The 15237-nt window shown below is 42.3% G+C and overlaps 1 protein-coding gene across 5 annotated transcripts in view; it reads right to left on the bottom strand.

Annotated features, from left to right (window-relative positions):
- The window catches only part of TRIO (trio Rho guanine nucleotide exchange factor), a 509362-nt gene extending 500547 nt beyond the window's left edge, over positions 1 to 8815 (bottom strand). Inside the window, exon 1 of one of the 5 annotated variants that reach the window (XR_011966271.1) lies at positions 8526 to 8815. Coding sequence is in view for 4 of the 5 variants with exons in the window: in XM_072605443.1 (XP_072461544.1) it covers positions 8526 to 8715 (190 nt within the window). In the remaining variant the exon portion in view is untranslated. Of the gene's footprint in view, positions 1 to 5361; positions 5500 to 8525 lie in introns of those variants that run through there. The other 4 variants (XM_072605443.1, XM_072605438.1, XM_072605440.1 and 1 more) reach the window with 4 other exon arrangements.
- Between the last annotated feature and the right edge of the window lie 6422 nt (positions 8816 to 15237).

The following is a 15237-nucleotide window of genomic DNA, read 5'->3' as shown; positions in this document are numbered from 1 at the left end:
TATAACTAAGAATGAATGATACTTAAGACTACTGATCACCTTCAAAAACTCCACTGGAAAACTTTATTCTGTTACCTTAGTTTCTATTTAACTAATATCATGGGTGAAATAAAATCTGCAGCTGTCAGATGCTGTGTTGAGTAGGAAGTCAGTGGTAGAGGAAGTGTTATTAAAAGGGCAGAGTGAATTGCTGGGCCTAAATACCTAGCATTTATATAGCACTTATAAGTTTGTAAAGCACTTTACAAATATTATCTTGCTTAATCCCCAAAACAATCCTGGGAGGTGGGTGCTAAGATCTATCCACTGTGTCCTGTAGCTGCCTCAAGTCAAAGTCAAAGAAGTTAAGAATCAGGATCGTTCACTATCTTATTGAAGATTGTAAAAAAAGAGAAAAACCAAAGAAAAACAGAACATTGTAGGCAAGAATTATCCTCCTTTCTCCTCTTCTCAAATGCTACCTTCTCCATGAAGCCTTCTTATTAGCAATATTTCTTTCCTTGGAACTCACATTGTACTTGGATTCCACCTCTCATATACCTATGTGTTATTATGTATTATTATGTATTATAAGTATTTTGTGCCATATCTCCTTTTTAGATTGTGTGCCCTTTACTTTCCTCAGGGTCCAACATAGTATTCTGCTCATAATAAATATTTCATAAATGTTAGTTGAATCTGACATTTTTTTTCTCCCTCAGCTTTTTGTTTTTCCTTCCCCTTCAGAGAAATATCCTATAGTGCTACCCCACTCCCAAAATTGTTTAGGACAATATATAATAGCCATTATTCTTTCTCCTGCCCTATGTAAGCCATTGTTGGCAGAACTCTTTATTCAGAGTCAGTCCCCTTTATTTCTCCATAAAACAATTCTAGTTTAATAGGCAAATAGTAGGAAATTAAGTCCTAGAATCAGGCAACAAGCATTCATTGAAAACTAAAATACTGGGATGTTCTTTGACAAAGATGACACTAGTGATCTATTGCTGCTAGGATATGAACCCTGTGTCCGTTGTACAAGCATGACTGGTGTGCTAAGCTCTGCCTTCAAAAACTGGGAAATTCACTGGATTTGGACTCAGAGGAACTGAGTTCAAATGCTGACTCTGACTCCTACTGCCTGTGTGACCATTAGCAACTAATCAGACTTTGAGGCTCAGTTTTCATATATATAAAATGAAGGGGCTGGAGTAGACATGGTCTCTTCATGCAGTTTTCTAATTAATTAATTAATATTCTAATTACAGAATTTACCCATCCCAGTTTACTTAGCTTATTAAGGTTCAGTCGAATAGAAGATAAAGAGTGTACCCATAAAAAATGCTCTTCTTGGTCAGACCTAGAAATGGTGGAGTATCTTTCAAATTGATTTGTGTTTTCTATTATATAGAAAATCACTTCTCATACTTAATGTCTGTGACTCTAAAGAGTGTCTCACAAAAGCAATTATAATAAGTAAAAAAAACTAATTCATTATATCACCTCTTAATGAGAGATGTTTATTTTAGCATTTTAATTTTGAGGGAAAGAAAAGGTTTATTCCCATTAACAGAAGGGACTTTACTAGGCAATAAAATGTGGCTACTGAGTAGGAATTTGATTATTTTCTGGAGTTCTGCCAATAATAACAAATAAAATTCCATTTTCTGAGTGTAAATATAGCATAATAAGAGAAAAGACTAGCTCAGATATGAAATTAAAATATAGTTTTCACTATCAGAAATAGTGAAAATAATTCACTAAGAGGCTCGAAAGTATCTTCTGATTTACAGTGAATTTTAATGCATGAAACAGAGCACATTTCGTTTCCTACCACATACTCTTTGTCACCACTATCATATCAAATCATATGCTTTATTTTGTACCTAACTATTGGCATCAAAAGCTTTCATTTTAATATCTGTGGGTAGTTTAAATTGCACGATGTGGGCAGGGAGGGAATAAGCATTTATATAGGTTCCACTACATGCCAGGCACTTTGCTAAGTGTTTTACAAATATCATCTCATCTGGTAGAGGCAGAATAATGTCCCATGTCAATAGAACAGTTAAAAAGATCTTGAGTTTCTTTCAATGAACACTGTCATTCTAGTTTGATTTCTTAAAAGTCATTTATAGAATTATTTTTAGATGATACTTCCCTTTTCTTTAAATTAAGTGTAATTGTGCCACCTCAATAAAAGACCGCTTGCCCTATCAAAATACATTTCCTTTAACCTCCTCATATCCTTCTTGAAATAATGAGGTTAACAAAGAAATGCTTACTATTTTTTCCATAAAATACATATCTCTAGTTAGGTCATTCACAATGATTGTTCAGTAAAAGAAACAAAATCACCTTCCTAGCAAAAGATGACACATGAAAGATATTCTTAAGTTTGGCAAGTTTAAGATTGACCATATAAATAGCATTAAAAGCATAAATATGGATAAAATTGTCATTATCACAATAAGTTATAAGGAAAAGCATAAAATTAATAATTTTATAAAAAATTCAATGTGACTTCCCACTAAGAATTCTGTGAGACTTTGCCATATTTTATTCTTGTTTGGAAGGATGGGGACCATAACAAGGGACTAGACCATGAACCAATGGGGAGAGAAATGTACTGCAGTGACCCAGTGACATTTCAGGACTGACACAAAACCTTTTTCTGTTCTCTCTTTTGATGCCAACCTAAAAACATATTAGCAGGTTAAAAATAATGCATTTACGTAAGCACATCACCCTTTTTAAGTCCTGTATGCTTAAATAGTAGGTCATGAAAAACTGATTTATTACCACAAGAATAAATCACAAAAATAGATTGGCGATAAAAATTATGAGCCTCTATGGACTTCAGAAGTAATGAAAGCAAATTATTGGACAGAAGAGGCAGTGTAGTATTAGTGGGAAAAGCACTAGCCTAGTCTTTAGATTTGGGTTCTAATACTGTTTCTGCTACCAACTAGCAGCGTAACTTTGGGCAAATCATTTAACCTTTCTGGGATATCAGCTTCTTCATCTGAAAAAAATGAGAAGATTAGACTAAAAGTATTTTTCAGCTGTAAGTCTACGTTCTACTCTGCCATCCATGTTGTTAATTTGCTTGCTTTGTTCTTTGTGGGCTTATTTTTTTCATTAACATTCCTTAACATTTCCTTAACATTCAATGCCTCAAACATATATATTATACATACACATACACACATCAGATGCTCAAAAATAATTCTTAAGTGATTTTTTTGGTTGCTGGTAAAATTCAATTGTTCCTTGATCCTCAATCATAAAATATTTCTCTATATATTTGACATACTAAATGAAAGCATGGGCACATGGGCAAAAAAAGAATACATAAGTACTAGAGTGGTGGCATAAACTCTGACCTAACTGAAGCAAAAAAGTCAGCATTTCTTTGAATTCTTATCTATTAAAAAAGTCTGGATCATTACCTAATGGTGGAGAAAATAATACAATGAGAAAGGGCATAAAAAGTATGGATGAGCAAAAGGCAGAGATCACTAGGCAAGTAGAAGATTGTGTGTTAGAAGGTGGAATACCACCTTGAAATTACTGTTTCACATCTATGTGTTTTCATAGCTAGCAATCTGAAATGCTGGGCCTTGAAAATATTAGAAAACACATACACACACGTTCCATACTACTACCCCCTACCAAGAATATTCTTCCCAATCAAATGTTTGTTTGTATCTTAAGAAAGGCACTTCAGAAACCAGATGACAATTCACTGTTCAATATCTGGAATGCAAGAACATTTGCTTAGACAACCTTGAATCTCTTGTTTACCTGTCTCTATCACAACTGATCTTTAAGACACCTTCCAGTTCTAAATTCCATGATCCTACTATCTTCATGGCCAACTCATCTTATATTTTCTCTTCCCCTCCACAAAAGCCCACTTTCCTCTAATTCCCCCAGTCATCCTAACACTAACTGACTGGACCCTCCAGACTCTGCCTGTTATCACTCCTGTAGATGCTAGATCAAGAGATCTAGGTCACTGGTTCAGAGTTAAGACTTATCTTTACTAAGAAAGAAGAGCAAAGAAGCTTCAATGATGTTGAATCAGACCTGAACAGGGCAACAGCTTCCTACTTGTAACCCAAACCTACTTTGGCTTTTGGACATAAGTCAGACACCTAGTCCCCAGAGGAATGCAGGAAGCATGCAAATGTGTTGAGTATCTGGTTCAGCTCAGGGACTGGATTGAACAACAAAAAGAACTGCAAAGGAGGAGGCAGAACAAGAAGCCCTAATATAATCAGATTGTCTTTGGGTAGCCTAGACACTGTTTTTATGGATTACTCAGACCAAATCAATTGCTCTCCTTACTATCTACAGTGGAGTTGTAATGAAGCTTTTTCTTGGTAGCACCAAAATTTTGTCTTTAAGTCATAAAAGAACTTCTAGTGGAGAACAATTAAACACTGCACATGGAGTCTGTTCTGTGACAGGTGGCAGTGGTGGGGTAAGAATGGCAGGACAGAATTTAGTTTATTTAGGGGAGTGGAGAGGAGTGAAACATTTTCTCTTCTAAAGGAAATGTTACATTAGCTGAATAAAAACTATAATTCTGTACATTTCCCCTAATCTTCAACATGCAAGACCCTGCTTTCAACTTAAGCTGTAAGATCAGAAGGGATAATCAAGGAAGAAATCAAACCTAATTTGACACTGAAAAGTCAGCATATACTCTAAAAACTGCCCTATTGGAGTGAGTGAAACAATTCTGCCTTTGAAAGAGAAAAACAGAAGGCACACTTGCCATATATCTTCTGTATCTGTAGCTTCTACAGTAGATATAACTTCTGTCTCTGATTATCTTTCTGGAACTACTGAAGAAACCAATAAATTGCTCCCGGTGACCCAGATTACTAAACTGATTTCACCAAATCTCTTGGGATTTGCTTTTAAAAGTCAACTGAGAAATATCAGTCAATTCCTCCTCTCCCCCCCCCCCCCCAAGCCATCTGCCTCCTGAGAGCAGGACTCCCTTTCCAGCTCAAAGCAAAGCCCCCAGTTCTAGCCTCCTGCCATTTGGCTGCTCGCATCCAAGGGGTTCCCCTCTCTGCCTGGTGAGCTCAGTCCCACACCAGCATCAAGCCACCATCCCTTCTCCATCAAACGTCACCTCTCTTTAACAGTCTTTCCTTGAAAAGGCACCCCCTTGTATAACTGCCCTTCCCTTTTCTCCTACGGTCCATTGGGACCAATTCAATCATCACCTCTAGCCACTGGAGGCGATTTCTTCCTTAAACCCAAGTCGTCATCAGAATCCCCCCCAACACACACACACAGACACACACGCCCATTGAGGAGAGGGAGGCAAAAGCCTGGTGATACGGACAGAGCGATACCGACCTAGCCCGCCCGGTTCCCCTTCTTCGGGTTTCCAGCGGTGAGTCTGCATTTTCCTGGCCTCCTCTCCGCTTAGAAACAACGCATCCAGAGCAAAAGCAGACGAAATGAGCTTCGGCTGCCTCCGCTGCCGCTACCCTCGCGGTCCCCTCCTCCTCCTCTTCCTCCTCCTCCTCCTCTTCCTCTTTGGGAGAGTGCGTGAGCGGCTGGGGATTGAGAGGGAGTGGAGCTGCTGGGAGCAACGGGAGGAGAAGGAGGGGCTGCCAGGGCCAGGCTCGCGCGGGATCTGGGAGGAGTGGGAAGGAGGAGGAGCGGGGTGCAGAGGGAGGGGGGCGGTAGTCACATCCAGCGCCTCAGCCCCTGTTGCTTGCGGCGGCTGCTGCTGCGGTGGCAGAGGGGGACCCCCACGCACCCACCCCCGGCGCTGCTGCGCTGCGCCCAGCGTTCCGGGTGTTGGGGGCACTGGAGAATCCACCCGCGCTGCTTCTTAGTGCGTCTCCACGCAACAAGCAATCTTCCCGGTCTTCCACTGCCTCCCACCCCCCACATCTAGCAAGGGGAGGATCTAATCTCCGGCAGTCTGTCCCACACCGGGTTCAGCCTGCCTCCCCACAGCAAGCGGTCCAATGCCTAAGGGATCCAGGCAGCTCTCGCCTGCTCGAGGTGAGCAGCTGTTCCCTCTCTCCCTCCCGTCACCAGGACAAGGAGAGTCCCAAGAGAAGGGCCTGCTGTAAGAGGGAGGGTTCCATTTCCATGCCGGCAGAAGGAGTCTGTCAAATGTTCCCCTTTAAAAAATCTACCAAGACTAAACGTGACTCAGTAGCAACATCGGTCGCTCCATCGATTCCCAGGCAAAACCACTGAAGAATTTTCCCACCATTACGTTAACATTTTAAATGCTAGCATTTTTGCAGTCTCCCCTTTTCTCCTCTACTCTTAGGATATTCAGCAGGCCTGCAATAGTATTAGCAACCCCTGGCCTCTAGTCCCTGGTTTATTCGTGACTGGTCCATCCATACCTCTCTTTTCTCTCTCTAACCCATGCAGACATTTTAAAAAACAAGAACAAAAACTACGAGTACAGGAGAGTTTTAGTCCGGCTTGACTCACACAGTTTTATTCCTCCATTTTGACTGCTAAAAGTCATATAAATGGTTTGAAGAAAGCACACTTCCCAGAAAGCTATTTAAATGTTAAGACAGTAAAATGTAATGCCACCACCACATAGGCTCCTTACATGATTTATGTCGAATATAATCATAATCATATGTGCAAAGTAATATGATGCATATTGAATATGCAAATATTTAAAAAAATTTTTAAAGCACTGAACTTGGAGTTACAGAAAGAACTACAGTTTGAATCTAGCTTAGCTAAATTCTATATATGATTTTAGATAAATCACTTATCCTCTCTGGGCTTCAGTAAAATCATAACAGGTTGACCTCCAAAGTAAATTCCAGTTCTCATGTTTTGATCCTCAAATTCCCAACTGACTTTTAGGGTAGGAAGTGTTCTTCTCTACCCTTTCCCCTAATAGTGACAGCCATGATAAGGTAAAAAAAGGACTTAACTGAGAACCAGGAAACCTGAATTTTAAGCCTAGCTCTGTCAGTAACTTTCTTTGGGGCTTTAGCTACCTCTCTGAGTCTTTACTGTCTCATTGATAACAACTGGACAAAATGATCTCTAACATCTTTTCTAGTTCAATTGGCTGTTAACTCAGTTTACTCAGAGAGAGTCTTCTTTGGAGTTTTCAGATTCAAAATGGGGCTTGGGCATGCTTTAGAGTGGACCTCAGAACTAACTCAGATCTTTGCTGTTGTTTGGACCATGCATGACTCCATACCAGATTACCACTTCTCTCAATTCCCTCCCCTTCCCCCAGTCCAGACTTATTCTGTATGGAGGCCTCTGGGAGGATGTTGGGTTAGGGAAAAATTCTCTCACATATTGGCCTGAGAGCTGTTCCAGCTTCCAGTGACATGTGTGTCCACAGCCTGCCAAGTGAGCCATCAGTGTTCCACTAGATAATCAGTGGAGTCACTACTTCCTCTAGATGACACATGCTAAATTTCTAAAATCACTTCCTTTTCTTTAGTTAAAAAAAAAAGGCAAAACAAAAAATATTCCAAATGTCAGCTTTGTGCTATCTCTTTTTTAAAAATTATCCTACTTGGATGAAAGAACTTTTCATTTGGAAAGGTAATAAAATGAAAGTTGGAAACCTCCTAACGCCAGTAAAAAGGATCACTGGTAACAGTGGTAATTCACTAGCCACCCCACCTTTAATTTATTAGGGAGTATGGGGAGAAAAGAAATTTAAAAAATTTGGTTGGCAATGGTCAAAGGGATTTTCAAACAGTAATGATGGCTTTGCCTCCTACTTGCTCCATACCGAGCATACTAGATAGACGTTATTCTTCTTCAAAATACCCCCTTAAATCTTATTGCAAAAGACAGGCAAAATGTACAGAAGGCCCCTTTTACCTAACAGAGAAAGAAGAGAAACCTAGGAGAAAGAGGGGAGAACGAGAGAAGAGAGGAGACGGAGACAGAGACAGAGACAGAGACAGACAGAGAGACAGAGACAGAGACAGAGACAGAGACAGACAGAGACAGAGACAGAGAGACAGAGACAAAATGAGAATGAGAGCTTGTTGAGAGCTAGTGGGAAGCCGGCATGTTTCCCTACCCTCGCTACCAGAAAAAGGGAGGGGGGGTGGAGCTCTTTTAAGGAAAGATCACATCATCGCCTTGGGGGAGGAGGAGGTGGCTCCTAGAGTGGCAACGTGTGTGCAGCACATCAATGCCTTCTACTAGAGGAGAGCCACTGGGAGGACACCTACACCCAACCGAAGACAGTGGGAGGGGAGAAGAGACGGGGGCCGCCTCTCGGGCACCGGCAAGATAAATCTTTAATTCCGATTTCTCGCTTCAGCCCGTCCCAAAGCGGCCAATCACGACCTTCGCTCCTTCCAAGATTCTGGTCAGCCCCCCGCCCCATACACATACACATCTGGTCACTCCGTCCCCTTTTCTCTGCTCAGCTGGGCACTCTCCTCCCCACATAACCACCCCCCCAAACGACAGCACTCCGGTGTTAGGGTTTCTTTGGGGGCCTTAGGTTTTCCAGACCCTTAATCCCGGGTGGCAAGTTCACTCACCAGATCTGAAAAACGCGGTGATGTCGGCCAAGTCCTTGGCTGCCTCCTCGGCCCCTTCACCTGCATTGCCCCCGCCGCCGGCGCTCGCGCTGGTGCTGGTGCTGGCGGCGGCCGAGGAAGAGGAGGAGGAGGCGGCGGAGGCGGCGGCGGCGGCAGGGTTGGTGCTGCTGCCGCTGCCGCTGCCGCTCATGGCTGCGGTGGCGGCTCCTCCGGGCAAGACCCCTCCTTCCCTACCGCCCCTCTGCACCTCCTCCTCCTCCTCCTCCTCCTCCTCCACCTCCACCCCCTCTTCCTTCCCCTCCTCCTCCCCCCAGCGAGCTGGTCTCGGGGTCCGGGGAGGAAGGTCCGCTCTTGCAGTCCCTGCTGTGGCTCCCGGCTTCCCCTGGCCGAAACTGCGGAGGCTCGGGCGGCAGCGATCCGCGGCAGCTCAGCGCCGCTCTCCCGGGGCCGGAGGAGGAGGAGCGCCCGAGGAAGCGGCGGCCGGCTGACCAGCCGGCGGCCGAGAGAAGGAGCCCGAGCCCGGGCTGGAGCTGGTGCTGCTGGCGGCGGCCGCTGTTGCTGCCCACGAGGAACACGGGGACATACAAGTGTACTCCGACGGAGGGCACGTAGCTCGCTGGGAGGCGAGGCCAGCAAGCGCTGCCCGCCTGGCTCCGGAGGGCCGGCTGGGGACCGGCAGGGGCTCCGCGGCGCCCGTGGGGAGGAGGCGGCAGATCCAGACACACAATTGCGGAGGGGGAGGGGAAAAGGGGGTGGGGAAAGGTGCACTGGGAGAGGGGAGGGGAGGGGTGGGGAAGGGAAGGGGTGCAATCCGTGCAGCAGGAGTGGGGAAGGGGGGGAAAGGAGGAATTTGCCGCTTCTTCAGGAATCAGGAATCCCAGTGGTGGCTGCTATCCTCCATCTTGATTTCAAATAGGGGAAGAAGGAGGGGGAGGGGGAATCACAGTCGAGAGAACAAGGGTAAAAGGAAAAGGGAAAAAAAGGTGGGGAGGGAGGGCTTCGGGAATTTCCGGCGAAGATCGTCTAGGAGCCCGAGCTTGGACTCGGCTGGTAGGAGGGGCCGAGCCGAGTGGAGGGGGAGGAGGCGGAGTCTGGCTCCGGAGAGGTGGGGCGCTGCTCCAGCTCTAGCTGCAGCCTGGAGCGGGGGTCGGAGGCGGGCGGATGAGCTGGGAACCCGGAGACACGCGCAAGCCCAGCGGCGCTGGGATCAGCTTCCTCCTGCGGTGGGAGGTGGAGTGTTGGGGTGTCAGGTTCAGGGGGTAAGGGCCGCAGATGGCAAAGAGAGTTAGTACTTGTTCGAAATTGGGGGGGGGGGGGGGGTACTCTAGTCCTAGGGCAGACCACTCCTGCCCCCGTGAGGACCGAACCTGACGGCTAGAACCCCGCAGAATGGATCCGCTTTCCTCCAGCCACCCCACTACCACCAGCAGCAGCAGCAGCAGCAGCCCCCTTTCACTGTCAGAGACAATGTCGGATCCTAGACTCCCATCCTCTCCGCTTCCCTCTTCACACACACCCCATCTGCTAAGTGGATAAATGAAAAAGGAAGGCAGGGAGGTTCTGGGGAAAGGGGAGGTGGGCGGTCTGTCACCCAGTGTCAGAGGTCTTTCTCTTCTGGCGTCAGTGTCGATCAACCCATGTGCCTAGACTGGGTGACAGCAGGAGGGGGAAGAGTGAAGCCATGGGAAGAGGAGCAGGGAAAGTTTCCTGTTGCAGAGAAGAAGGGTGAAGAGTATGTATTTTAATGAGGTGAGTCGTCGCTTAGGCAAGTACAGAAAGGCAGAGGTGAAGGATGGAAAGCAACTTGGAAGTAAAATACTGGGGAAATGGTGCTGGCCTTAATTTGATGAGGACCAAGGTTCGGTAATGGAAATGGAGACATGATGACCAAGGCAGAGGGTGCTCGCATGAATAAAATCAGTTCTCCCTACACGTATTAAGATACAGACTTAGATTATTAGAGCTGAAAGGAAACTAAGGCATCGTCTAATCCAAATCCTTCATTTTACAGATGTGGTGAATTTGAGTGACAATGAAAGATCCAAGTAGAAAAGTCCTCTAAGTAGCTGGAGATAGAGAATTAGGTGCTCTGACAGGTCAGGAATGGAAATAAAAATTTGAGATTCAGCAGCATGTGGGGGGAAATATGAAGCTGTGAAGGGAATGTAGAGAGAGTACAATGGCTGAAGTTTGTATATGCAAGACCAATATTTTTCATTACCTCACCTCACCCAAAATGCCAGAAATATTTGTTGAATTGGAAAAAAAAATGGATTGAATTGATTTTAACACGTAAATCCTAGAATACTGGGGCTGAACCTGAGTCAACTGAAGAGGAAAGGAAAAGGGAAGAAAGGCCAAAACCACAGTGGTCCACAGTAGTTGTACCAAACTGGAAGAGAAATGGGGCCACTAGTCTATAAGTAAGGCTTCCTTAAACAGCATATTGATATAGTTTTGAATTTTAATGCCATCTGTGTTTTATTGTATTTTTATTTTGTTAAATATTTTCCAATTACTTTTTTTCATCTGTTTTGGGAGGCACTTAGGAGTGTCATGGGATATATGCCACCTGTGGGCTGAGTGACACATCCAGAGAACTTGACTCAGTACACTTGACAATGGGACTTTCAGTCTCTGCTAAAAAACTTTTTGTTAGAGTTCCTGCCCAGAACTGGTCCAGGGATGTGCCTCCTGTCTTATGGTTTCCATTGTCCAGGTGATTGAACCATACTCTTAACTGGATCTTCTGAAAACCCAAGCCACAGGGTAGCTATTCAGGGTTAGATTTATGAGAATCCAGAGTAGTGTGTCATATTACCTAAAAATTTCCTTATTTCTGTCTTTGACAATTATCTTTTTTTTTTACAATCTCTGACTGAAATTCAAATAAAACAATGCCTGTAGTACAAAATATTATTGTCATCATTATTTTTAATTTCATTAGTATAGATAGAACTTTAAATTTTACAAAGTATTTTCCTCCCAACAACCCTATGAAGCAAGTAAAACAAGTAGTTTGCCCTTTTTACTAATGAGCAAATTAAGCTTCAGAGAGTTTAATTGAATGCCCAGGATCATGCATCTAGTTAATTTTGGAGCTGAGATTTCACAGAATCTGAGTCAGGAGAACTCTCAGATGCCACCTAGTCCAATCCATTGCAATCCAAGAATCCCTCCTACAACATCTGCCTGAAACGGTCAGCAGACTCTTTCTGCTTGAAGACCTCCAGAAATGGAAATGCACTTACTTCCCAAGGCAGCCCATTCTGTGTTGGAACAACTTCAATTATTATGATTTTTTTTCTTGCATAAAGCCTAATTCTAACCTCTCTAAAACTTCAATTCAATGAATATTTTTTTAACGTACCTACTTTGTGCAAAGCAAAGTGTTAGGCAAAAAACAATTACCTTTCTTTCCCTGGATACTATACCTTTTTATTGTAGTGGAAAGAACTATATACTTAAAGTTACAGAATCACAGAATTTAAGAGTTGGAAGGGATATTTTAGTGGTCATTTAGTCCAACTCAGATACATGAAAGGAATCCTTGCTATGGCACACCCAATAAGTGGTTGGCAAACCTATCTGAAGACCTTCTGGGTAGCATAGTCTACTTTTCAAGTCCTCCTGACCCCTGCACTGGTGCTGTATCCACCGTACCACCTCATCCTGAGTCATAACCAGTCATCCTGATGAATATCTGGTCACTGGATTCAGATGGCTCTGGAGGAGAAAGTGAGGCTCGTGACCTGCACAGCCCTCCCTCATGCAAAACAAAGTCAAATGCAAGTCATGTCATTATTTCTCTGATGGCATGGTCTTCTTTGGCAAGAAAGGACGAACACATACACAGTCTACTTTTGAACAGTTCTAATTAATAGTAAGTCTTCTCCCCACCTCAATGGAATTTGTGTGCAGTTGCACCTGGTTCTGTCTTCTGGGACCAAATGAAACAAATCTAGTCTTTACAAATTTCTGAAGTATCTGGATTTCAGTATCTTGGAATATTCTTAGTTTAAATCTAGAAGAGACCTTAGGAGCCATTTAATATTACACACCTGTTTTATGAATGAGGAAATTTGAATACTAGTGAGTTTATGTGACTTGGCCAAGACCAGTAAAGTCATAAGTAGTAAAGCTAGAATTCAAACCCAAGTTCTCTAACTCCTAATTCGTTGGTCTTTAGGAGGTAAGGATTAAGTGTTCAATTAATGTTTGCTCATGACATTTTAAAGAATCTCTGAGTGAATTGGTAATCATTTAATCAACTTAATTTAAGGACTCTATAAAGTCCAACTCTGAAGTCTGACCATGTAGTAGATGTGATCCCATGTCCTGGAAGGCTATTACTACTTGAATACAAGTTCTAATAGGCTCTACCATGTTGGAAAGCCTTCAAATTCTGGTTCTGCTACTTTCTACTTACGTCACCTTAAGTACTTCCTCTCTCTGGGACTCAGTTTCTCCACTTCTTAAATAAAAGGCTTGGATTAGATGACATCTACCGCCCCCTCCAGCTATAAATGCTATGATTTTATTCTATTAATGCAACATAGAGTAGTCTTAGTTTTTTGGATTGTCACATCACCATGTTGCTTCGTATTGAGCTTGAAATCTCCTAAAACCTTGAGATATTTTGTACAGGAACTATTTTTTAGCCTCAACTCCTTGGTTATATACAATGAATACATTATCTTTGAATTTGTCCTCTTTTCTCCACTCACCCAGCCACCATCCTTGTTCAGGCCCTTAACAATCACCTCATGCCTAGACTATTGCAATAACCTCCTGTTTGTTCTCCCTGCCTTAAATCTCTCCATACTCCAGTCCATCCTTCACTCAGCTGCCAAAGCATTCTTACTAATGCTTGGTTCTGACCATGTCACATGCCCTAATCCCCTACTTAACAAACTCCAGTGGCCCCTTTTACCTGCAGGATTAAATATAAAATCCTATTTGGCATTTAAAGTCCTTCACAGATCAGTCCCTTTCTAACTTTCCAGTTTTCTTGTATTTTACTCCCTTTTATGTACCTTACAATCCAGCAACTGCTATCCATTTCCATTTTATTGGTGCATTCGTCCCATTCACATTCAAGATTATAACTAGTTGTGTATTTTCCTCCATCCCATTTTTCTTCACTGTTTATGCTTCTGTCCCTCTATTTTTATCCTCTCCCTTCTCAGATATCTAATATAGTTTTGACAACTGCCTCACTAATCTATACCCCTTATAAAAATCCTTTCCTTATCCTATCCCCTTGCCCTCCTATTTCTCTGTAAGTTAAGAAGACTTTTATACTTTTCTAGATGTATATGTTATTCCCTCTTTAACTCAGTTCTGATTAAAATAATGTTCTAGCATTACCAGCTTTCCTCCCTCTCCTAACCTCCACTATAACAGTTCTTCCATTCATTCTTCATTTGTACAAAATAATTGCTCCATTTTACCTCACCCTATCCAGTTTCATTTTTTAGAATCGTCTCTACTTACTCAACTCAACTCCAGGCCTTCTATCTATGTTTTGTCTGTCAAACTACCCTGGTAATAACATTCTTAAGAGTTAAAGCTAATGTTTTCTCATATAAGAAGTAAACAATTTGACCTTATTAAATTCCCAATAATTGCATTTTCATATTTGCCTTCTTATGTTTCCCCTGATTCTTGTAGGTCAAATTTTCTGTTAAGTTCTGATCTTTTCCTCAAGAATACCTGAAAGTCTTTTAGTTCATTAGATATCCATTTTTTCCCTTTCAGGTTTATATTCATCTTCCCTGGATAAGTTATTATTGGTTGCAAACCCAGTTCCTTTGCTCTTTGGAATATTATGTCCCATGCCCTTCGGTCTTTTAATGTAAAAGGTGCTAAATTTTATGTTATTTTGACTGTAACTGTACAATATTTAAATTGTTTCTTCTAATTGCTTGCAGTATTTTTCCTTGACCTGGGAGATTTGAAACTTAGTTGTAATGTTCTTGTGATTTTCCCTCTTAGGATCTGGTGGTGAGTGGTGGATTTTTTTTTCAATTTCCATTTCTATCTCTAGTTCTAAAACTTTAGGGTGATTTTTCTTAATAATTTCTTGAAGTATAGCGTCTAGACTCTTTTCTGGACTCAAGTAGTCCAACAATCCTTATATTGTCTTTCCTTAATATGTCTTCTGAATGAGTTATTTTTGTAATGTGACATTTCACATATTCTACTTTTTCATTCTTTAAATGTTGTTTTGTTGATCATCTCTTGACATCTTAGGAAGTTATTAGCTTCCCCTTGCTCAGTTCCAATGTTTAAAGAATCATTTTTCTTCCATAAGTTTTTGGATCTCTTTTTCCAATTGGTTGACTTTCTTTTTACAATTATTTTTGCATTACTCTGACTTTTCCCTAATTTTTATTCACTCTCATTTCATTTTTAAAGTCATTTTTTAAGCTCTTCCAAGAACTTATTTTGGATCTGTGGCCATTTTACATTTTTCTTTGAAGTGTTAGAAACAACTATTTTGACTTCACTGTTTTCTTCTAAGTTTGAAACCTGTTCATCATCATAGCTATCTATGGTAGGGTTCTTTCTCTTTTGCTTACTCATTTTTTAGCAGCTTATTTCTTGGTTAATAAATTTATGTTAGAGTCAGGCTCTAATGACAAGGTGTGGGGAATAATGTCTCAGGCTTCAGGATTTTCATGATGTTGTTTTCTGAGCTGTATCTGGG

Source organism: Notamacropus eugenii, chromosome 4, assembly GCF_028372415.1.
Source record: "Notamacropus eugenii isolate mMacEug1 chromosome 4, mMacEug1.pri_v2, whole genome shotgun sequence".
NCBI classification, from domain to species: domain Eukaryota; kingdom Metazoa; phylum Chordata; class Mammalia; order Diprotodontia; family Macropodidae; genus Notamacropus; species Notamacropus eugenii.
The sequence above is the reverse complement of the archived record's forward strand: the minus strand, read 5'-3'. Positions and strand labels throughout refer to the sequence as shown.